The 22,191-nt window shown below is 45.0% G+C and overlaps 1 protein-coding gene across 9 annotated transcripts in view; it reads right to left on the reverse strand.

The window, feature by feature from the left end:
• Positions 1 to 22,191, reverse strand: part of ACTN1 (actinin alpha 1) — a 139,652-nt gene that overhangs the window by 5,302 nt on the left and 112,159 nt on the right. For 4 of the 9 annotated variants that reach the window (XM_005305913.5, XM_008172537.4, XM_065592940.1 and 1 more), the window contains 11 exons: positions 20,753 to 20,845; positions 18,987 to 19,217; positions 17,981 to 18,128; positions 16,199 to 16,349; positions 13,330 to 13,438; positions 11,955 to 12,095; positions 9,379 to 9,561; positions 8,256 to 8,390; positions 5,668 to 5,847; positions 3,226 to 3,372; positions 929 to 1,009 (listed from right to left, as the gene is read on the reverse strand). In XM_005305913.5, coding sequence (XP_005305970.1) covers positions 929 to 1,009; positions 3,226 to 3,372; positions 5,668 to 5,847; positions 8,256 to 8,390; positions 9,379 to 9,561; positions 11,955 to 12,095; positions 13,330 to 13,438; positions 16,199 to 16,349; positions 17,981 to 18,128; positions 18,987 to 19,217; positions 20,753 to 20,845 — 1,599 coding nt within the window. Of the gene's footprint in view, positions 1 to 317; positions 384 to 928; positions 1,010 to 3,225; positions 3,559 to 5,667; positions 5,848 to 8,255; positions 8,391 to 9,378; positions 9,562 to 11,954; positions 12,096 to 13,329; positions 13,439 to 16,198; positions 16,350 to 17,980; positions 18,129 to 18,986; positions 19,218 to 20,752; positions 20,846 to 22,191 lie in introns of all 9 variants that reach the window. The other 5 variants (XR_010600614.1, XR_010600615.1, XM_005305914.5 and 2 more) reach the window with 3 other exon arrangements.

Genomic DNA, 22,191 nt, shown 5'->3' on the forward strand with positions numbered 1-22,191 from the left:
AAACAATGAACACAGCAACACGAGCGGTGTTATCGCTTCTTCCAGTTTATAAGCTATGCAGTTTTCCAAATCAATTCTCACTCTACACAGATCAGAATTGGACATAACCCTCCCATTCTTCCCTCCAGCTAGAGTTGTAAGACAAAGATTTAAACGCACACATACACACAACCATTTCAACATTTAGTTTCCATTTCTGAGAGTCCTAGGAATTAAGGTAGCTTTTACCTTGATTCATTACAAAATGTGTCCCCTTCCCCTTTGCAGAAGGTCATATGAATCATTGTGAACATGAGTGACAGAGGGCTCTACGTTACCATATTGTAACCCATGGAGATAAGGCAGGCTCTGAAATCTTCAGAATCCATCATGCCAGTCTTCTTCTACATGGAGTGATGCAAGGATGGAAGAAACCAAGAGAGAGAAAATGGAAACCAGTCGAGGAAGAGATGAACCCACAGGAGAGATTACAAAGAATGAATTTGGGAAAAGGGGACAGGAATTATTGGACAATGAAAAACAACACAGTAAAGGTGGTTTGAAAAACCATGAAGAAGCAATGATTCAGTTGGAAATGAAATAGTTTTTATATAGGACACATATTGAATATTAAAAAAAAGAATGACGCATGATGATATCAAGTGAGACAAATACACAAAGAGAAGAAGACAGGGAAAGTTAAGTGAAACAAGTAAATGGAATAGGTAGATATAAAAAGAATTCTCCCAAGACAATAAACAAAGGTAATTAAAAAGGGTAGATATGAAAATTCATTAAGTAAAGAGAAAAGGTGGGATGGAACAGAGATACATGTACAGTTAAAACATGAGAACGACAGAAGGATTAAAACAAAAAAGAAAAGAAAGGAGAAAACTGTTATTTCCTCATAGTTCAACATCTCGCTGCATTCACCACTAGCATTCAGTACCTGTGCATCGTTTCCAATATCGTAACCCAAGCTGATGAGGCAGGCTTTGAATTCCTCAGGGCCAAGTGTGCCGGAGTGATCCTGGTTATGCAGTGTGCCAGGCAACAGGACATGCAGTGCCAGGGGGTGGTAGTGTGGGGCAGGTAAAAGAGAGGTAAAGAGGAGATCATGAGCAGGTGAAAAGACAACAAACAGGTGCACCATGCAGTGGAGGAGGAGAGGAGAGAGATAGAGAAAGAATGACATGCAGATAAAAAGACAGGGGAAAAAAAATAAAAAGTGCACAAAGTTAGATACCACAATGACATTTCAGGATGTGCTAAAAATGCTCTCAAAACAGTAGCTTCTCAGAGAACTTGATCACATCTTGACAGTGTTTGAACAAGAATTGTTAACACTAGCAAGCTTTAAAATCTACTTTTTCCAAATCAGTCCCTGAATTGCTATTCTTTTACCCAGTAATGCCAGCAGTCCTGCATTTCAACAGTAACCCAGAGTGCAGGGACGCAGACAGACACAGTGGGTAGCAAACATTATCACCTTACTGTTCTTGCTATCAAAAGTCAGATGCCCCAATAAAGGGATAGGCTAGGGTAGGTATGCCGGGCAATGCTTCCGTGAAGCTTAGCTGGCGGAGTATCTTGTGTGCTCCTGAACAGTCCTGGCATCCCAAGAACACATCAGGAAAAAACAGCTGAAGCTCAGGGAAGTGCTGCCACCCCTGTATTTCTGAGCTCTGTATATGAAAGCAGAGCTGTGACTGGCTGAGCGCTCTGAAGTGCTCCACCCTTAAAATAACACCCCTAGCTTTATATAGCAACTATCTTTGCTATTACACAGAGGGATGCACCAACGATGGAGACAATATTCATTTATCACACCCCCTTTCCTCTGTGTTTTGAGAGGACCCCATGGTAAACATGAACTTCCTCACAAGAGAGCCTACTGGAGGCCAGCCACAAAGCCCAGCAGAACATTTCACGACAGCTGCACTTCTTTTGGCTCAGAATCCCCAAACACTGTGGGGTGGGAAGTGTTCCTCACCAAGAGTTACACACAAAATTGAGAATCCCACTTTGAAAAGCAGAACTTAGCTGCAAGGCAGCACTGCCTGCAGTCATCATCATTTTGACATGCCACACTGGCAGGAGAGGGAAACTCAGGGTAGGGGAGCGGGGCCAGCTTCAGCTGACTCCCTCTTTCAAAAAAAGCGTCAACTTTTTCAGTTTGGTGTTTAAATCAGTATTAAAGCTTCCCAACAGAAGAAATAATTGAGGATGAGGCAACCATATTTTCCATGTTACCAATGTAACCTCCCCTCTCTTGCATCTCATATGTAAATGGAAGGCCTGTTTATGTGAATGTACATCCTAGATTTCCAGGGTACACTGGGGAACACTAGAAAGAAGAGAGGGGGGTCATTACCTGAATGCACCTTCAACAATGCGAGAGGAGTTAGGATGGCCATTATTTGGCCATCTGGAGATGGCTTCTTCTTGAAATTAGACTGCAGTAATGGGATATATCTTGAGACCACTCAGAAACTGAAGCTAGCATAGAATGCTGTGACAGGCTTAGCAAGTGTCAGGCACATATGTTTGCACCAGTGCTCTGGGATCTGTATTGGTTGCCAGTAGGTCTACGGGTGGCATTCAAGGTGTTAGCATGGAACCTACAGAACCCTAAATGGTTTTGGACTTGGGAGTGCCTCTCTCTGGGTGGCAGTGTGGCTGTTCAGATTCATGGAAGCACGACAGCTGATCTCCCCTAGATGCAAGTGAGAGAGCTGCTAGCAGGATGATGGTTGAGTTTATTACGGGCTTATTTTATTATTGTGTTTGCTGGTGGCTCTGTATTTATTTATGTTTTGTTATACTGTATGTAGCACTTATGTGAGGGACCTCCAGAGGAGAGGGGATGGGTGCCTACAGAGTTTTATAAATCCAATACTCAGTCACTATGTGGAAACCCTCTTGAGGGATGGGGAGTAAGAGGTGGGGAGAATAATCCATTTTCTAAATATGCTGGCAGACTTTCCCGTGTCTTAGCTCAGTCAGGAAACTTGCATTCCAGACAAACTTCCTGTCTTAGCATGACAAATAGACTAGCCTAATGTGGACAGGATTACCTGACAATCTCCACAGGGCTGTCGGCTCACGAGACCTGGTCCTCTAGGCACAAGAATGAAAAGTCTACTATGTGGATAGTTCTACTACAGGGGCTGTTTGGTTTCTAATGCTATGCCAAGCCTATGAAGAAGCAGGTGGCCCACTGAGCTCCAGGGGGCACAGACTTACCCTGTCAAAATGGTTAAAGGAGGCCCGGAATTCATTCATCTGCTCCTGGCTGATTCCTTTGGCATCACGGGTCAGAATCTGATTTTCCACTTCATTGATGGTTCTAGCAATTGTTGTAAGCAACTGCTCCCAGCCCACTCGGATATGCTGAAGAAGAAAGGACAAGACTTTTCTTTTAAAAAGTGGAACGTTCTGCATCTGGAGCCCTTGGTTCGACTGTGTTAATCATTACAAGTTAAGTGATCCTGATGGTCAGGGCCTGGGAAATCCACTTGCTCAGAAAACATCTCTCTCACCCTGGGCAAGTGCCATCAACTTCTTCAAAATCTGAACCTTCATTTAAAAAAAAAAATTAAAGGTCAGATTCTCATCTACACTAAGGCATTACATCAGCTTTAAGGTCTCTTTACTCTGCCAGAGTGGTGTAAAGCAACCTTAGAGTAAACAAGGATCGAGCCCAAAGTTTTTAGCTCTCAGTGATGCAGAAAACCTTTCAAATGTGAACTGAGTGTAAAGTGATGCACAGATGTCTTCCTAGGTCTGACACCCACTTCTCCAGTGCTTCTATTATAGCACAGCCAGATACAGTAATGAGAAGTGACCAGAGTCTGTTGCCAAAGTGAAACTGACGAATCTGGTTAGTTTTAGTGTGCTGTTGCTTGGGAGAGTTTCCAGGTTAACTAGGGAGAAGGAGCAAAAGAATGGAGTCTGTGAAAGGCATGGATTAGCAGAGATATCTCACCATCCCCATATTCTTGCAGCACCCAGCAGGATGTAGAGGGGGAAGCAGAGAGAGAAAACTTCTGTTTTCAGATGATGGGGGAACTTGGCCAATTACAGGGATCTCAGTCACTGTTCCTGGTTGGGGACTCTAGGCACTGGTGCACCTTGGTCCCTCCTATTCTGTGCCTGTGGCAGATAGTAGTCTAGCCTCCTAGGAGCCGTAATACTTTGGTCTAATTTTAGTTGTGGGTTCAGTGTGTGGACGCTGGGTGGTGCAGATGGCCTGTGATACACAGGCCACCAGACTAGATGAGGTGGTGGTCCCTTCTGGCCTTAAACCCCATGACTCTAAATTTATGAGACATCTACTAGCCAGAGATTGATACAGAAGATTAAGGCCCTCACTGCCCCCAAATAGAGTTCAGGGATCATACCCTGGTATGGATCCCAGCAGTCTGGCAAATGATGGGGCACGCATCTGTGCATTGGCCCTGGACAATGGACCCCATATGTTTCATATCAGGCTGTGGCTATTTGTACGTGTAGTCCTCTGGCTATTAAGTATCTGGCACAATTTCCCGATCTATATATGAGTGGGTGGATGTGGAAGGAGAAGATTGATAGAATAAGTACAGAATAGCTATAAAGAGAGGAAAAGGAGAGAGAGAGACAATATAGGGGAGGAGGCAGAGAACTCAACAGAGAGAGAAAAGGAAATCAGGAAACACACTGAAGACAGCTCAAGCAAAGATGCACCATAAATAATTATAGGAAAGTGAAAAGAAGCCAAGAAAGGAAAGTCAATGCTAAAGAGAGAAATTTAGTGAGTAGAGCTGGTTGAATAGTATTTGGGGAATTTCTCCAGTATGTGTCAAACAATTTATTCAAAAATACTTTGTGGAACTCAACTAGCTCTATAGCTAGTCAAATACTAGTCAGCTAATACCAGTAAAGTTAATTGCACAATATATTCAGGTGTTATCTTTCTTCTGTTATTTGACCAGCCCTAGTAGTAAGTAACATTTAAAAAAAAAAAAATCATTAGCTAGGGAGTTGATTTGCAACGTTACAATGAAATATGGAGCACAACAACAACACACAGCTGTCTTATTCCTTGAAACTCCAGGGGTCAGAGTGGGGACTGCCTGTATGTTGCATTCTTTCCCCTCACACATTGTATGTCTTGTCTATTTAGATGTTAAATTGTTTAAGGCAAGAGTCTCTTGCTATATTTGTATAGACCCTAACATAGCAAGGTCCTGTTCCTGGTTGCGTTCTCTAGGTATTATCATAGTATAAATAACACATAACGTATCCACACCACCACCATCACTGGTATTTTCACCCTGGCTATTAGATTGGCATTCAACTATCAAGTAGCAGATTAATAAGTGTCATGTAAACACTGAAGATGCATTGGTGTTCTTAACTGGTCCCCATCTACCACCTGCTGAAGTTGCAAATACTCAGGGAGGACTCAGAACTGGATTAGCATACAGAGCTGCAGGTCTGAACTAAGGTGCACTGGCAGGGCGCTGTGGGCGAAGCAGTGCTGTAAATTCCTCACTTTCATGAGTGCAAAGTTTAGCCAAGGGTTTTGGAAAAGAATCTGGGTGATATGGGGATGCTCATCTTAACTATGTCTGGCCAACACAGCTTAGGTTGTTTTGTATGCCTGGGCTAAAACACAGCAGGCTGAAGGCTTTTCCAGGTATTTACCTCCATGGTATAGTTGGTGTGCTTGTTGTCAAAGATGAGTGCCTCCTGAATCTGCTGGTGGTCTCCCTCCAGCTGGTCAATCTTTGGTTTGTAATTAATAATGCTCTTCTCGTACTGCCGCAGGTGGTTGAGCTGGTCCTCCAGGGTCCCATGCATCTCTATGGAAATGCGGCCGATCTCCTGCATAAACAAACCCACGGGAGTTGGGCCCATTAGAGGGACAAGCCTCAACACACACAGTATCTACCTATTCCCTGTATGGGATGAAATGCTTCAACAACAAGTCATATAGATCTGAGAGAACAGAATCTAGTTTTATGGCTTTAAAGAGAGGAGATAAACATATGAGGTCAGACCCCCAATTGTTACAAACCACTGTAGCTCTATTGAAGTCAGTGGATTTACACCAGTTTACATCAGCTGAAGTTCTGGCTCACTGTCTTATGAGTAAGGCTACGATTTAGTCTCGGGTATTTTTAGTAAAAGTCATGGACAGGTCATGGGCAATAAACAAATATTCACGGCCCATGACCCATCCATGACTTATACTAAAAATACCTGTGATTAAATCAGGGGGGGGGGGGATTGCTGCTGGGAGTGGGGGGGCACATAGGGCCAGCTGGGGACCGCTGCTCGAGGCCCCCGTAGCAGCAGCTGGTATGGCTGTCCCTGGGGCCACCTGAGCAGCTGGCCCCAGAGCCAGCTGCTTGGGCGGTTGGGGGGGAGGGGAGGGGTGTCAGCCATCCTGGCCCCTGCAGGAGTCACAGAGGTCTTGGAAAGTAACGCAATCAGTGATTTCCACAACATCTATGACAGATATGGAGCCCTAGTTATGCAATTTCCTTTCTTCCCTAACCAGTTTGTGTGCTCACCACATCAGACACATGCTATACTCTCGCACTTTGTCACATATGCCAAGTCCCAATCACCAGACTATTTGGTGCTCTGTGGAAAACCTCATCAACACCATCCTTTAAGTAATCTGATCATGGGTAACTACTGAGTGAGGAGGTTTACCCTCCTTTACCTTTCACCTTCTGCCTCTTCCCACTAGGAAGAGGTACAGCCACGTGCTGCAGGACTGATCCCCACTAGCCTTGAAAAATAAGAAGTTTGAGAACAAGGTAGGCTTTGCTGAGTGTGACCTCTAAAATGAACATATCAGACCTTTGATTGTGCGTCCAACTAGGATGAGGCATATCTTCTCACTTTGCAGGTATAATTTGCACCTGAATTTTACACCTGGAAAATGAACTGTGGGTGCACGTCTGAGTAGGTCATTTCAAAGGCCATCATTCCACAAATCTACCCCTTGATGTCTATCAAGATCATCTAGGTCTAGGGATTAGCAAGTGTGCAGGGTAATGGTGTCTTCCATGTTGGAAACAAACTGTTACCCCATATCATACAACTCCTCCTTCTCCATCACCAGTTAAACAATGGGAAATGTTTTAATACAGCCAGGACCTCATGCTTTCAGAAGACATGGGGACATGACATGAGGAGACTTATATAAAGCCATTTCTGTGCAAATCAGAAACTTGCCAGCACAGGGGTAGAAGAGGCTACATAAGAGATACATCTCTGTACTTGGACAAGGGTGGGGATTTGAAGATGACAGAAGATGGAAAAGCAATGATGCTGGGAACAGTTGGAGCTCAGAGGAGTAGCTGCATTATATGTTACCACCTCCAACTGTGCCACTTGGGTCACTGACCCAAAAATCAGTAACAGCATTGGCGTTTCCTCAAGGCAGACAAGCAGCCTACACTGAGGAGATCCAATGAAGTGGAATCACTAGTTGGGCAACATCTGATGATAGAAGACAAAGGCATGGCTGATTGCTCTGCGAACCCTCTCAGTATGTCTATGGTAACAGTAATTTAAAGGACAGGGAATAAGCTGGCCAGCACTTTTCTTTTCCTCAGCTAGGAGAGAGATCAAGATGCTTTCCTCACAGGTATCTGCTGTCCTGCTTCCTTCATGCTCTTTATCTCTGTGTGCCTTCTCTTGTGGCTTTTTTCTCCTCACATCTCTGCTTATCTAGCACTGACTCCCTTCTTAATGTCTTCCTTGAAGAGCCTCCCCCACCCCTTTCACCTCCTGCGATCAACACTAGCCTTCTTGTGCTCTTTTATCTTTAACTCTACTTACCTTAATTCAAATCTTAGCTAAAAAAGTTCTCCCTTAAAAATTCTCTTTCCTGCTGCTGTTTTACCACATAATTGTGTTTATTTTGTAGTGCATTTTGAAACAGATGGTATGAAAGTGGTTATACAAAATAAACTTCTGCTGTATTTGTGTAAAGCAAGCGAGAAACTCTTTGAATATATTCAAGTGCCAGCATCCCTTTCTCGAGGCCACATTTCTGTATTTGCTGCAAAGAGCGGGGAGAAAAAAGTACCATGCATCTGATTAGCCAGAGACAATCTCAGCACACACTATCCATTGACTTTCCGTGAAAGCCTCCCTTATTGAAGCATGAAGAGAGGATTGCCCAAAGGCTGAATGAAGAGGCAATCCAGAATGCCCGCTGCGATTGTGGAGGAGAGGAAAAAAAGATTGTTTAAAAATTATTAAGATGCTACCTCCATCTTGGTTTGGATCCAGGGTCCAATGACATTAGCCTGTGCACCAAACTGTTTGCGGAGTCGTTCATTTTGTTGCTGGCGTGTGTGCTCTTCCATCAGGGCTTGATCCCTTCGGGGAACTAACTGCCGCACCTGTAGCAAAACATACCAAGGCATAGCATGCGTTTCATGCGCGGTAAGCCAGACACAATGCATTCAGAAACGGGGTGTGGACAAATAAGAAGTCATAAGCGTCTGGCCTGGGCTGGATGGCTTGGGGGACGAGCAACGGGACATGAAACCTGTCTTCTCTACAGACGATGTTAAATATAACCCAGGTTATACCTAACCCAAATAAGTGAACATCCCATGACTCTATGATGGCCTGTGTTAAATGAGTTGAAGGGCTCTATTCAATTGCCATTTGCCCACAAAGACCATCACCACAACTGGTATTAGGGATAGCGTCTTTCATCAGCACAAGAAGGGAATAAAAGATCCAAGTTCTCTTCTTTAACCTGCACATCCTGCACTTTGAAGCACACTAAGCCCCAACACGTGCGCTGGAAACAAATCATGCGAGACGAGCAGGGCCTGTGCTCTGAGGTGATACTGAGAATTCGGTCTCTCTGGTGTTTGGCTGGTGGGTCTTGTCACCTTTTGAGAATCTAACTGATCACCATATGTGGGGTCGGGAAGGAATTTTCCCACAAGGTCAGACTGGCAGTGATCTTGGAGCATTTCACCTTCCCTTGCAGCACGGAGTGCGGGTCACTTGCTGGAATTATCTGGGTATATCTCACTTAATCATTTCACTCCCATTGCAGGGGCCCTGGGCACTGGGGCATGTCAGTCCCTCATATTCTCAGCCTGTGACCTGTAATAGTTTAGTCTGTGAGCTGTAATACTTCAGTTGTTGGGGTTAGTGTGTGGGCGCTAGGTGATGTTGGTGGCCTGTGATATACAGTAAGGCAAACTAGATGATCCAGTGGTCCCTTCTGGCCTTAAACTCTATGTCTCTAGCTGAGCACTGTGCATTGGACAGGAGAATTTAGAAAGGGAATAATTCACTTCCTGGGGTGATAAGATAGGCTGAACATCTTCTCCCTTACAGAGAAAGTGCAAGGCTCCAAGCACTCACGTTGTCCCATTTGCCATTGATTTCCTGTGGGGTTATGGTAGTGTAGGGATTGGTTCCTGCCATGTTGACATGGTAGGTCTGGACAATCTTTGAGACTTCATTGTGGATCCCCAGGATGGCCTGTCGCTCCTTGTCGGCATCTGGCAAAGTGGCCTTGAACTGTTCATGGGCGGTGGTCAATCCCTGGAAAACAGAGGCGCAAGCAGAGGAGAGATAAGAGCATTAGTCAAAACACCACGTTAAGGTGTTACTGAAAACAGTGCAGTTTGGAAACTCCTCTGCCGCTACTGAGGGTGCAGAAAAGGCCATTCCACAGCAGGTAAAAGCCACTTTTATGGCACTCAAACATTTTTCAGACCTTCATAGTTGGATTAAAGCAGGCAGTTATGAGGCAAGTTATTTTTGCCGTGTTTAGTTGTATCCCATATTGACTAGCTACAGAGATAACATCACAAAACCTGTCAAATACATCATGCTTTAGACTCTGGTGGGCTGATTTTCCCAGAGTGCTTGATCCCTGCAATGAGGGTTGTGAGCACTAAATGACTTTGGAAAAAAGAGATCAGACCACTAGTGTTACTTTATAGCAGCTGGGTGACTAACAGAGTGCTAGCACAAATAGCCATTAGTTTTTTCCAGGTAGGACTGTACCAGATCCACATCTAATATGGTTACAGTGGAATCAATAGAAGTAGGCCTAGTCTGTTCAGGGATCACAACTAGGTGAACATCTTCCAGCACACAGAAATTGGTAAATTCCCATTGGCAAAGTGCTCCGTAGCTGGAAATGGCACTCTCTCCATGACCACAACTGGTCCTTTCTATTCCTCTTAATGCTGCGATTCCCAAACTGTAATCTAAGGTGGTCTGGGGAACACTTGCTGATAGTTTGTGGACAGCTGGCAAGTCACTTGGGACTGGCTCATTTCCAGCCATTTCTAGGTTTGTAATTCCAGAGAGCATGGAAGCCTGTAAAAGAGGAGAAAGACCAGGGAAACAAGTAAAGGGGGAGAGGTGGCAAAGGGGACCAGGAAGCAGAGGTGCAGGGATAGAGAGGGGAAGAGGAAATGAAGAATGAAAGCAGAGAGTGTGACTGATAACCTACTTCTGTTATACACAGTTAAACACAGTAAAGAATTTCCTATGTAAGCAACTGTTGTTGTGTTCACAGGAATGTAGTTCAAGTATGAATGGAAGGGGAGTTTAGTCCATGAAGTTACAAATGGGAGAAGGCGGTGTTCATAAAATGCACTCTCTATTCAGATTTGATCTACAGTATGGAAGAGTTAAAATAACTCATTGGTCTAGGACGGGGTTCTCAAACTTCATTGCACCGCAACCGCCTTCTAACAACAAAAATTACTATACAGTCCCAGGAGGGGGGACTGAAGCCTGAGCCGAAGGGCTTCAGCCCCAGACAGTGGGCTTTGGCCCAGGCAGTGGGGCTTGGGATTCAGCTTGGCCCTGGGCTTCAGCTTCAGCCTTGGGCCCCAGAAAGGCTACGCCAGATCTGGCAAACCCATTAAAATGGGGTTGTGACCCACTTTGGGGTCCCAACCCATAGTTTGAGAACCGCTGGTCTAGAAGAAGCACTTTAACAAACGGCAGGTCTCTAGTTCAGTAATAGGGCTCATGCTGTGTCAGTACCATTTATGACATCTCCACCCAGTAGCTTATGGTCACTGCTAGTGCTTCAGAGCCCACACCCAAAAAGTCCACCAGCACTCTGCATTCTCTCTCATGTGCAGTGTTGCTGTCAGACAGCCCCACAATGACCTAACCTGGAAGTGACAGTCTCCTAGCCTGATGGCGAACAAATCAGTTGCTACCATGAAGCAACAGCTGAACAGCAAGAAGAGCCCGTTTCTTCAGCTCAGCCAGCCTAATCCAAGCACATACATGTACTGTCTGCTGTCTTCACAAGTGCTAGTCAAGCAGGAGAAATAGCAATGCCTTTCAGAACCCAGAAAGGCAACTGGTACACTGAGGTCTGAGGACTATGGGGAGCTACTATAAGCTTTTTCCACAACAGCCTTACAGGAGGAGAGGGGAAGATGAGATGAGTTGTTGCCTCCAATGACGTCATGGAGATTTGAAAGCTTTGACCCTCAACAGTAACTCAGCAGCAAAGGGGCGAGCACAATATTCAGCAGTGTAGCTGTCCAGCGCAGGACTAGAGAAGCCATCAAAGAAACAAGAGGAGCAGAGGAACTGGGGGTGGGGAATTATGGGACTGTTGGTTTAGCACACAGGGCCTGAGAGTAGCTTTAAGCCCTCTCATTAGGATAAGGATTCATGACCCTCTTGACTCTCAGTAATTTTTAAGCAAGACCCTCACTTCTCCTTTAAAAATCCACATTCAAATCTTGGTATCCAGTTAGAGGGGAGTAAACTTGGCTTATATCCACTTGGATCAGATCTTCTGAAGAATTTGAGAAAAACTCAATTTTCCCCCTCCAAAGATCACCAGATAGAGCAGAAGTGCCAGAACACCATAAGCACACCACTTGCCATAATCAAGTGAAAAGTATTGTCTGATTGCACACAAACATCTCAGGGGAAAGACTTGCATATACCTGGATCTCCTCTATGGTATGAACAATGAAGGTGTCCTGCAGATCCTCCATGGCCCCCTCCATCCAGTTATTGAAAGGGGCGGCTCGTTTTGCATATTCCAGGTATAGCTGGTCAATTGTCTCCAGCAGCTTCTCTGTCCTCTGGAATTCCCAAAAAGAAGAAAGGATTAGAGAACAGTTACCGGACAGCATGCTTTGTAATTAGCTAAGCAGAGCCTTCCTCCTGTGTTTATCTGCTCCCCCACTCTTTGCCACGGCCCTGCTCCCTGAGTGTTCTCAGAAGGAAGTGACTTTAAAAGTGTTCCTGAAATTAGTGTCTGGAACTGGAAAGACCGACTTCTTAAATATTTTTGATTTGCATATACTTAAATCAGCTACATGAACCATAACATTCTGTTATATAATCATGCCATTACACAAGATTGATTTTCCCCTCTTCTTTTTACTTATTTTTTTTTTTAAGAATAATCTTTTCAAAAGAGAGCTAAGTTATAAAATACAGGAATGCCAAGAAAATGTAACAGCTCACGTAATGCAGAGGTGCCAAATCTGGTGGCACAGCTAGGCTAGAAGTAAAAATATGACACTCGTTTTCTAGTCTGGATACCCAAGCGTTGGGAAATAGTTTGAAGATCTGAAGCTTAATGCTAGTGTGCACTGCAGCTGGTGTGGGAATCCATGCTAGGAAAGGAGGCTGCTGGCTGTCCTGCATTTATGGCATCCTATTGATGAAACCATGGAGTGGTCCTAGAAGTTATCTCTAAGTCAGCAGCAAATGATGCAAGAGAGAAAGAGGGGACCATGTGGCTGTGTGAATCACACTCTTCAACTTCAAGTTTCTGATAAGCAAGGAACAACAGAGGGCCTGAAAGGTTCTCTCTGCTGGATGGCCTTGTAATCCCAAGGGCAAGTACCTGCAAGGTTTCAACCTTCTTCTGGAACAATGGGCAAGCATGGGGCTGGCGAGCTTCTGTTACAGTGGGTGCACAAGTTACACATGATAAATTTTCTGCAGTGGGGGAAGGAAGCATTGGTAGACTTCCACAAAACCATTTATCTAGGAGTGATCATAGGTATCACCCCTGTTTTGAACTTGCATCGTCCTCGGTGCATTGTGTTATCTGAATTGCATTGCCTTTGTTTAAATTGGATCATAAGCTCCTTGGCCCATGGGAATGTCTTATAGAATAGGAAGTGAGATAACAGACTAGATTCCTGAGTGAGTGTAACACTTGATGGTGCTGGCAGTCAGCCCTGGAGAGTAAAACTCTCCAATATCCCCTGAGCAAGCCCAACACAGTCAGCAGCAGTGCAAGATTCCTCCAGACCGCCAGGCCAATGTGACTCAAGATTGATCTTAGTGAGCATATCTTACCTCCAAGGCCTCTCTACGTTTCTGGGTTAAAGCACCCAGATTGTCCCATTGGTCACATATCTTCTGGCACCTGGCGTTGACACTTGGTGAGTCGTAATAATCCAGCTCACTAACAAGCAACAACAAAAATGGAAAAATTAAACAAAGACACTCAGGGGAGGAACAATCAACAATTCCCCATCAATCTCAGAGAACGGAAGTAATCAAAATACCCCCACCCCCTGTAATGAGGAGACTTAGGTCTGGTCTATACTACCCGCCTGAATCGGCGGGTAGAAATCGACCTCTCGGGGATCGATTTATCGCGTCCCGTCTGGACGCGACAATCGATCCCCGAATCGGCGCTCTAACTCCACCAGCGGAGGTGGTAGTAAGCGCCGCTGACAAAAAGCGTCAGAAGTCAATTTTGCCGCCGTCCTCACAATGGGGTAAGTCGGCTGCAATACGTCGAATTCAGCTACGCTATTCACGTAGCTGAATTTGCGTATCTTAAATCGACTCCCCGCTGTAGTGTAGATGTACCCTTAGAAACCAACAGTACCCAGCTTTGGAGTCATTGCGCATGATGTTACAGAGTGGTATCGTGTATCACACTCAGAATGCCGCTACATGGAGATTATAAAATAGAAAAGAACTCCACCATTGATTTCCCATGACTATTTTCCAATTAATGGTGCAGGTTGGGAAGATTTGGGCAAATGGGCTGGGAGAGAAAAGCTGAGACTTCAGTCCAAGTTGGGAGTTGGTGGTTTTCAAGTACACAGCCAAGCCAAATGCATTCCACTTCAGAACACCATGCTGCCTAAATACCTACTTCCTGTATATAGGGAGAGGGGGCTGAGAAGGTCCTCATTGTGGATTCAAAGAGTGAGAAACCATGCTAATGGATGTAGAGTGCTGCAGGCACCCTTTGGGCAATGTGGAACATACAGGAGCAGCTGAGGTGCACAGAACATTAACTTATTTAAAATAACGTCAGGATTAAAACGTGGATTGATTTGCCTTATCCCCTGCTCTAGAGCGCAATGCCAGCAATGCCCATACTCATTCTGTTAGAGTGAGGAGACCGAGAAGAGAACACACATCTCTCTCTTGGTCCTGCACTTAGCAGGAAAGGAAGAGAGTAGCTTGATGACACCCAGCCTGGGAAGTGTCTGGGGCAGGAGGCAGGCCACGCAGCAGAGAATCCTGAATGCCAGGTAGGATAATTGACTTGACTACTGAGTGAATACAACACTTGAAGTGCTGGATAATGAAACTCTCTTATATCCTCTGAACAAGCCCAGCAGAGACAGCAGCAGGGCAGGCTTCCTCCAGACCACACAACCAACAGGTCTCAACCTTGACTTGTTAGAATAACTCCAGAAGGGAAGGGAGCTCAGCATCCATGCTCTGTTACTTGGCCCCTTTTCGCTGAGACTGCTAACAAAGAGCAATTGATGCCAATCCTGAGGTTGGTTTTTGGGATGTGCCCTGAGCCCTCTGTTCCCTCCTGCATGTCACACAGCTTGAAAGGGGAGGATCTCTTCCATCCCAGGACCAGGGCTCTCCAATCTCTCTCTCTCTCTGCTGCAATCAGAGATTTAACTACTATGGTTGCTTGGCTAATATGCAGCATGCACTCTGGAAGTGGAGGATCACTTTAATTCCTATTGACTAGCTTGCCTTAGTTCTAATCTTCGCTCAAAGGGATTGAGAAGTAACTTGGCCCTCCTCCCCTTCTGAGGTACCTCCTGAATTAGACAAGGGGGCAATTCCTAAAATCTCTGCTGGTGAAGGACTGATCCAATAAGCCTGATCCTGTAAAGAAAACAGCCCCCCAGCCCCCAAAATGCTGATGTTACCCCAGTCAGGCTGTTCAGGTCAAGATGGGGTGGATACTTATTCTTCAATATTAAAGAACTGAGCCAACACCAAGTTGTGCTGGTCCTTATGCAGCCCCAGCTAATTCTCTTCCTCACATGCTAATGACCAGCTCTTGCCTGCCTACAAACTGCTCTCAAACTGTGGCCACCACACACCCCAGCTTCCCCGACTGATGAGGCTCCACTTCCCTTGTGACCCCTGCATCACCCCCTCCAGGAAGTAGAGCTGAAGTGCAGCATTCCAAGCAGGAGCCAGGGAAGGCAGTCAGAGAATTCAGTCTGTGCTGGGACCCACTGGCCCTGGAGTCAGTCAGGAGTGTAGACCATGCTCTAGCTGCCAGGCCAGGCATATGGTGCAGGACTCCTGGAAGTGTGGAGCCTTATTCACCTGCATAGGCCCCAGGGACCTAACAATGGCACCTGCTTGAAATCATACAAATCATCTCATACAAATCTGTGATTGATGGGTCCATCTCTACTCCCTGGCAGACGAAGCAGGGCTTGATATATGAGAGGGAGGGAAAAGGATTATAGGGTAGCTTCCTGGTTGCCCTTTCTAAGCTAGCAAGAAGAGAACAGAAACAACAACGACCACCACCAAAAAGCTATTCCTCATCCTGAAAAACTGCAATAGCGCAACAGCAAATGTTCTGAAATCCAGCAGGAGCAGGAAGAGGACCAGGCTCTTTAGGGAAGAGTTAATGGCAGCACACTGAGGTGGAAGAGGGTGGGAACCCCCTTTCAGAATCAAGCATATGCTCCGATCTTACCACTACTAATCTTCCCCACAGAGAGCGTTTCCTAACCTATGCCTCTCTCGTATTTCAACCCCTCCTGCCCCCTGATCAGAGGACAGTGTCATTGGGATTTTCCTACATTCCTGCACTCTAAATCTTAACAGGGATTGTTTTATGATTGTGCTGGGCAGGACAGCAAAGCCGATTAGCCTTCAAGGTCCCCATTCTAGCTCCTAGAAAGGCAAATGCAGCAGGCAGTAGCCGTACTTGAGTTCTTGTGCAATAGCAGCAATCTGCTCCACACGGTCCTGGTGAGCAGCTAGGTCGCTTTCGAAGGCCTCATGTTTCTTCAGCAGGGCCTTGATCTCTGACAAGGTAGCAGTTTCATAATCCTTCTGCTGCAGCATTACCTCCTTACCTACAGAGGGAGCCAAAGGACAGGAGAATGAAACCAATAAATGGGCATGGATTCTTCATGCCCATGCTCAGGCCAACTAGCTTACACTCCAATGGTGGACCCACCACTACTCCAAATGTAACCCTTTGAACACTCCTGCAATCAAGACAGGCCAATTTGGAGATTCACACTTTTCAGTCTCAGACGAGTCTCTTGGATTGTAAGTATCAAGTGTGAACTGCCAACAGCGCTGCTCAACCAAGTGCTGTCAGTCACACTAGGACCCAGATTCACGTCTCTAGCTTGGAAGAGGCCCTGGGGGTTTTTCGGCCTTCCTCTGCAGCGTGGGGCACGGGTCACTTGCTGAAGGAGTCTCTGCACCTTGAAGTCTTTAAACCACAAGTTAAGGACTTCAATAGCTCAGACATAGGTCAGGGGTTTGTTACAGGAGTGGCTGGGTGAGATTCTGTGGCCTGCGTTGTGCAGGAGGTCAGACTAGATTGAAGATCGCAATGGTCCCTTCTGACCTTAAAGTGTATGAGTCTATGTGGCCACAAGGGGGAGATGGCTACATAATCAGAATGTGGCCACACTAATATATTTTAGTTAGAGAATATATTTTATGGAACATAGTCGTAACCACACTGCCAGAGAGGTTCTGGAAGGGTAATGAAGCAGGTTTTATATATATTTCAGGCATAACACCAAAAGCATATATTTGCCACAGGCCAACCAGTAGTTTTCCAGCTCAGAAGATAGAGATGTATTGACACTCATGCACTATATGGTGGCCATTCTGACTATATTATTTGTTTGTAGAAGACTTAATTCAATGGGGCCCTGAATATAGTCCTTAGGTGCTACTTCATTATGTTATTATTTTCCTAGACCTGAATCTCTTCTCAAAAAATAATTTGAATGTTAGTATTCTCTTTAAAAATGTGAGTGGAGTTGGTGCTCATGAAAGTCACACACACACACAAACACACACACAACTGGTGTGAGCCAAGCAACAGCTTTGCCAGCTGCAATAAGCACCTCCTTCCAGCTCTGCCAATTGATCTACATTTCCACATGCAGCACTCTCCTACAGTCTTGGACCTATCCACTTTAGTATAGATTAGAGCCATATGATTTATTTATTAATTATTAATTATTATTGGCAAATAGTAAATTAGCTGAAAACGCATTTTTCAGGCCACCAAAACCATTCACAAATTCAGGCTGAATTCAACAAATACCTTCAGCTGAAAAAAAATATTTTAGAAACATTTCAACATTTTGTTTCAACTTTTCTTTTCAAAGTGACACTTTCAAAATGAAATGTCAATCCAAATCAACATTTTGTTTAGAAACTGCCCCTTTGGATCGACATTCAAAGTATTTTGTTTGATTTAAATTAACATTTCTCTGTTTTTTCCCTCCCCTTCTCCCCCCCCCCTGAAAAAAAAAGAATACATTCAGTTTCAATTCAAAGCTAACCAAAAAATTATCAGTTTGACTACTGAACCAATTATTTGCTCAGCTCTAATCTAGATGTGAAAGACCAATACAATCACTCCCGTGACACCCAGGGCTCTATCTTCAGATAGGCAATGGCATGTTTTCAGAAGCAAAATGCTTTCAGAAGGAAGCATTAGGATTAGCATTACCATCTGTCCAGGACTCGTGAATGGAAGCTTTCTGCCGGAACTTCTCAGCCAGGTGGTCCAGCCTCTCTAGCCTTCGGATCTCATTCAACAGCCATTCCTCATAGCCTTTCTCAGCCTGCTCTAGGCCTCCCCATGCATTGTTTATGTCCTGCAGTGATGTAAAAGGTACAGCAGCATGTGAGGAAGGAATTAGTTCAGAAGATTGGGAATGTTCTTCAGCATCATGCTTTGAGCATTCATCCAAGCGGGCCATAGGCTTCTAATCACTCTGTAGCAACAGGAGGCTGTATTTTGGCTCCATGGTCATGAGATGAAAATTTGCAGCAGGCTGATGATCTGACCAGATGGAGTGCATTTAGTAGGTCAGAACCACGGAACCCAAAAGAGACACACTGTGAAGCACTTCCACTCATAGCACGTTATCTATGAATGCAGTGAAATGTCATGAGAGGCAGTCACATGCCTCCTAATACAAAAAAACCTCTGATCACTCCTTCCTTCAAGAGGTCAATAAAAAAGTAGTTTGTGGCCTCAAAAGCAGATGGACCCAGTGTTCACCCAATCACAGATTTCACTGTCCGCTAGCCAGGAGCCTGAAGGCCGGACTTAATTTGTACGCAGAGAAGCAGAGACTGGACCACCACTCCCACCTTAATGTGCAGGAATAGTCTGTGTGAGGACAACAGGTCCCAGGGAGCAAATATCCCATCCTGATCTAACTGCTTTGATCAGGATGGAGTCCTGCATTCAGAGACCAGTGGTTCCTATTGAAAATGAGGGTGGCATGGCCACACTTCTCTCATGCCTGTCTATCTCATCTTCTACTCAAGAACTGTAAACTCTCTGGGGCAGGGACCATCTTTTTCTTCTGTATTTGCACAATGGGGTCCTCATCCATGACTAGGGCTCCTAGGCGCTTTGGTAATACAAATAATATGGCCTAAAGTAGTAAGCTTGATTTGGAAGGGTAGACGGATGCCTTGTGCTTTTAGCACATCACACTCACCGAGACCATTTTCCCCTCTGAAGGCATGAATGCCGGCCTGTTGCTGAGCCGCAGCTTGGTCTGCAAGGTATTGAAATTGATTTCAAGTTGGCACTTCTCCTGGACCTTGGGGGGCTTGTGCAGGCGACGGTAGTCCCGGAAGTCCTCCAGTTTCTGCTGCATGGCTTGCATGGTGTTCTCGGGCGCCCGATTCTCCAGCCAGGGAATGGTGCGGCGGATCCATTCCAGCAACTGAAAACAGCAAGGACGAGAGGGAGGAGTCAGAATAGCTGCAAAATCATTACAAATTAAGCCCCAAGTTTAGGTTTTGTTAAAACTACTTGTGTCCTCAGAACTTAGTAGGGATGTCCACTTTATGTTTGAAACTGGGTGTTGCCAGCAGGGTTCTGCCAAAGGCAAGGAATTGGTTTAAGAAAAGGCTGTCAACCACTTTGTAAAAGTATGGTCTTATGGTATTTACCCTGTACAGACTACCATGCAGAGGCACACGATTAGGGTGACCAAATGTCCCGATTTTATAGGGACAGTCCCGATATTTGGGGCTCTCTTATATAGGCGCCTATTACCCCCCACACACTGTCCTGATTTTTCATACTTGCTATCTGGGCACCCTACACATGATTATAGCACAGAATGCCTTGATGTGGTTAATTCATAGTTCAGTTCTGCAGAATCAAGACCAAATTCTGTTCTCAGATCATGCTAGACCTTAACAGGGCAGTTGCTTGGTTCAAAAATACTGCAAGCCTGTCAGTGTTTTAGCTCCGTTGGGGCTACACTGTTGTAACTGATTTGCCCTCTCTGACACAGAAGGGTCTATGCTGTAGAAACGAAGTTACTGCCTCCATTTTCATTTTTCCACTCAAGCTTCTTTGAAGTCAGCACAGCCCTGAGAACAGTCTTCCAAAGCAAACAGCTGCTAGGCAGCCAGCAGGGAAATAAAACAATGGGCAGCTCTGGGTGGAGCAGAAAGCTGCCACATGCTTTCCTACAATGCAGTGGGATCTCATCACATCCATCCCAAAACAACTGTGGTGGCTCCCAGTTCATTTCAGGATCAATTTTACAACTGTCCTCTTTGTACTCAGTTATTTATTGTCTTCCTCCAACCCTGCTTATGGACCTTATCCCTTTGCTCTCCCATTTGCTTCTTCTACTTGTCTACCACAGGCCTCCTATGGTCATTTCTGCAGTCTCATAACTGTCTTTGTGTGAGCCTTCTCCCCTGCAGCTCCTGCTATCTGGAACAGTCTTCAGTTTCTAGCCTATATAGACGCTTTCCAAATGTTAGTGAATGCTTATTTTCTTCCTTGCCTACACCTTTAACTTCTCTTCCCCATTATGATTTACTTAACTCTTAACGCATGAAGGACACTACACAATAAAGTTGTACAATATTGCATATCTTTTCTTAAAATGACTTTTTTTCTCTTTAGTTTTAGTAATACAATGATTTCTTTCAATAAAATTGAGACTCCGAAGGCTGTTCCACTCCGGATGGCCACCATTTTAAAGTATATTACACTTGACACCTGACATAGTTCAGAGTCTTTCATATTTACCTATTGGAAGAAAACACTTTCTAAGGAAACATGGGATGGTATATATTCTACAGTACTAGAGATCTGGCTGTAGGTTTAAAAACACAGTGCTGTGTTTGTACAGAGCCTAGCACAATGGTGTCCTGGTCCAGGACCAAGGCTCTACAGTAATACATGTAATACACACAACACTGCCCAGGAATTGACAGCAACATGGATACTTACGTCACTGGCCAGCTTTTCATAGTCTTCCATGAGCTGTTCATTCTCCTGATTGACTGCCAACACCTTGCAGATACGATTGGCTGCTGTCTCCGCCTGTCAAACAGGAGACAAAACAGGAAGAGGAAAAAGTGTCAAAACACCATCATCCAAAACTTGTGGTTTAGCCTCCTGCTACGTACCTGTGGGAAGGGTAAAGTCTCCCATCACTGGCTCTAGCAGCCCATCTCTGGTCCGAAAGCATGTCCAGGAAACTTAGTTTTTTATTTGACTTTCTACCATAACTGATTTTTTCCCCCCCAGTAAACCATCTCTCTGCAATGCATTCAAGTGGATTCAGCCTCCATGCTCAACTGATGCAGCAGTCTAGGCCTGTCTGCTCTGGGACAATCAGAGTTCTGGGTCTTTTCTGAAATTATTCATATAAGCGGCCTGAGACATCCTCTCCACCCCACAAGCAGACGCTCAAAGTCACAACTCCAATATTTGATCTATGATGCCTGGGCACTACTATGGCAAGTGTCAAACTGGGGGAATCTTCCTTAAATGCTTTTAACCTTAAGAAAGTGCTGTTTATTTGTATTTGATCCAGACACTGGACTCTGGGTGAGTCTTTACCTAATTTCTAAGAAAATACTTAAGGTTGTTCTTTCCTTACCCTCAAAATCTATCTAACAATTGAGCTATCTTCTAGCCTGCCCTACAATATACAGTCTTTGATATCCTTTACGTGCAATTCCATCTCAAGGCATAGAAGTATCTGATGGATGGAGAAACCTTTCCTTCCTTCCCCACCAGCTATTCAGACCTACATTTATCTGGATTTCCAGCTGAGAGTGAGACTCTCCTTCCATCTAACTGGGATTTGTTTCGTAATCTCTCTGCCTCCTTCCCCAAATCAAGTCTCTTGAGCAATGGTGTATCATCATTACAGTGGCTTTCTGCAGGGAGACTGGACATATTGAAACTTGGATCAAGGAATGGAAATCCCAGCTGCAAACTAAGGTCTGAACAGTCTGCCCTGGAGTGCCACATTATTAGCAAGAGCACGTGCTTAACACTTGAAATATATAAGAGGCTTGTTCTTGGGGCATTACTTGCCCATGTATCTGCACAGCTCCTGTGACCACGAAGGAGAGTTAGATCCTTCTCCAGAGGTGGACAGAGTCCTTGGAACAACATCTGCTGTGCAGACAACTTGAAGGGCCATTTTCTTTCTGGCCCAGATAGCAGTGCACTAGAGGCCATCATCATCATACTTATCGCCTCTTCTCACCGAAGCCCTAAAGATACTATCACCATCCTACCTCCACAATGTGGGTATCTCCAGGTGGCTGAGGAAGCTGGGATAGGATTTCCTATAGAGGAAGTCAATCCCAACTCGTTACATCACTCACCGGTGGCCAACAGGAGACTGTTGTTGAGCAATGCAAGGAGTGAGT

The sequence above is a fragment of the Chrysemys picta genome, chromosome 4 (genome assembly GCF_011386835.1).
Source record: "Chrysemys picta bellii isolate R12L10 chromosome 4, ASM1138683v2, whole genome shotgun sequence".
NCBI lineage: Eukaryota > Metazoa > Chordata > Testudines > Emydidae > Chrysemys > Chrysemys picta.